General features: G+C 40.2%; 1 protein-coding gene across 4 annotated transcripts in view; it reads right to left on the bottom strand.

Moving 5' to 3' along the window:
• Positions 1-395: 395 nt before the first annotated feature.
• LOC112599583 (glycine-rich cell wall structural protein-like) overlaps positions 396-1,877 on the bottom strand; it is a 6,402-nt gene continuing 4,920 nt past the window's right edge. The window contains exon 5 of one of the 4 annotated variants that reach the window (XM_025346531.1): positions 396-914. In XM_025346531.1, the coding sequence (XP_025202316.1) occupies positions 457-914 (458 nt within the window). In that variant the 3' untranslated portion in view covers positions 396-456. Of the gene's footprint in view, positions 1,867-1,877 lie in introns of all 4 variants that reach the window. The other 3 variants (XM_025346532.1, XM_025346533.1, XM_025346530.1) reach the window with 3 other exon arrangements.

The raw sequence follows: 1,877 nt of genomic DNA, 5'->3' as shown, positions 1-1,877 counted from the left end.
TAACTATAATGTATAAATATTAAATATCATGGAAATACTGTTTTAAATGAATTTACTAGTTAATTATAATTCATCTGTTAGGTAAAGTTTTAAAGAAACCTATTAAATACAAATAACTGATTATTACTATCTATTATTATTTTTTTCAGGATAGATCTTAGTGTTAAGACACTGGTTGATAAAATCATTTAATTGTTAGTAATTGCAATTATTAGTTTGTATATAATTATACTAGAAAAAAATAAATAAAAAACAGTACAATAAATTCTAATAAAATGTGTTTATTTTTATATTTACTATTAAAAACAGATAAGTCAGTCTTAGAAAATGAAAACATTTAACAATTGTTTCCATATTAGATATAAATCAATAGCAATAACGTATGTAACAATATAACAAAATTAAAATTAAATTCATGTTAAAAATAAAGTATTTGTTTTGAAATTTCACTGTGGCTCATTTTTTAGTATAAGGAAAACTTTCGCCTGGTGGTCCATAGCTATCTTGTCCTGGGGCTGAATAGGTGTCTCCACCATGACCACCAGAGCTGGAACCACTACCCGAGTAGCCTCCAAAACCTCCTGAACTTCCTCCATGTCCCCCAAATGAACCACCTTCAAATCCACCGGAGGAACTTCCACCATATCCTCCAAATGAGCTTCCACCATATCCACCGGACGAGCTTCCTCCATGTCCACCAAATGAACTACCTCCGTATCCACCAGATGAACTTCCTCCGTGTCCTCCTCCGAATGAACTTCCACCATATCCTCCGAATGAACTTCCTCCGGATCCACCGAATGAACTACCACCATATCCACCAGACGAGCTTCCTCCATGTCCTCCTCCGAATGAACTTCCACCATATCCACCGGACGAGCTTCCTCCGTATCCACCGGATGAACTTCCTCCATGTCCTCCGAATGAACTTCCACCATATCCACCAGACGAACTTCCTCCGTGTCCACCAAATGAACTACCTCCATATCCACCGGATGAACTTCCACCGTGCCCACCAAGTGAACTACCACCGTAGCCACCTGATGAACTTCCGCCGTATCCACCGGATGATCCTTTGTGATTACTAGCAGAATACCCACTAAATAAAATTCCGCTTGAAGAACCACCATAACCTCCAGAAGAACTTCCGTAGCTTCCTAAGGAGCCACTGTAGCCTCCTGATGAACTTCCATGACCACCGAACGATCCACTATATCCTCCAGATGAACCGCCATATCCACCTGATGAACCACCATGTCCACCTGATGATCCACCATATCCACCTGATGAACCACCATATCCACCAGAAGATCCACCAAATCCTCCTGATGAACCACTGTAACCACTAGAAGATCCACTATAACCTCCTGATGAACCTCCATGGCCACCAGAAGATCCACTATATCCTCCTGATGAACCACCATATCCACCAGAAGATCCACCGAATCCTCCTGATGAACCACTGTAACCACCGGAAGATCCACTATAACCTCCTGATCCGTGATCACTGGAAATATATTCATCGGATGAGCTATCATCATAGCTACTACCACCATGTCCACTTGATCCAGAATCATAAATACCAGAAGATCCGTGATCACTATACGAATCATCTCCACCACTACCATAACTACTAGAAGATCCTCCATAACCACCAGATGAACTTCCATGATCACTATGACCAGAATAATGATCATCGTGGTGTTCGTGATGGTGAACTGGTTTTTTTACATAAACTTCTTTCACAATGGTTGGCACATGAACACGGATATGTACATGTTCTTTGCCACCAAATGTTGCATGTGTTGTGTCGAATATGCTGGCGATTGCAAAGAAGCAGAATATTACGATTGATAAAGTTCCCATGTTGAATACAA

The sequence above is a fragment of the Melanaphis sacchari genome, unplaced genomic scaffold (assembly GCF_002803265.2).
Source record: "Melanaphis sacchari strain LSU unplaced genomic scaffold, SCAv2.0 Contig53_pilon_pilon, whole genome shotgun sequence".
NCBI lineage: Eukaryota > Metazoa > Arthropoda > Insecta > Hemiptera > Aphididae > Melanaphis > Melanaphis sacchari.
This window is presented reverse-complemented; position numbering and strand designations above follow the sequence as displayed.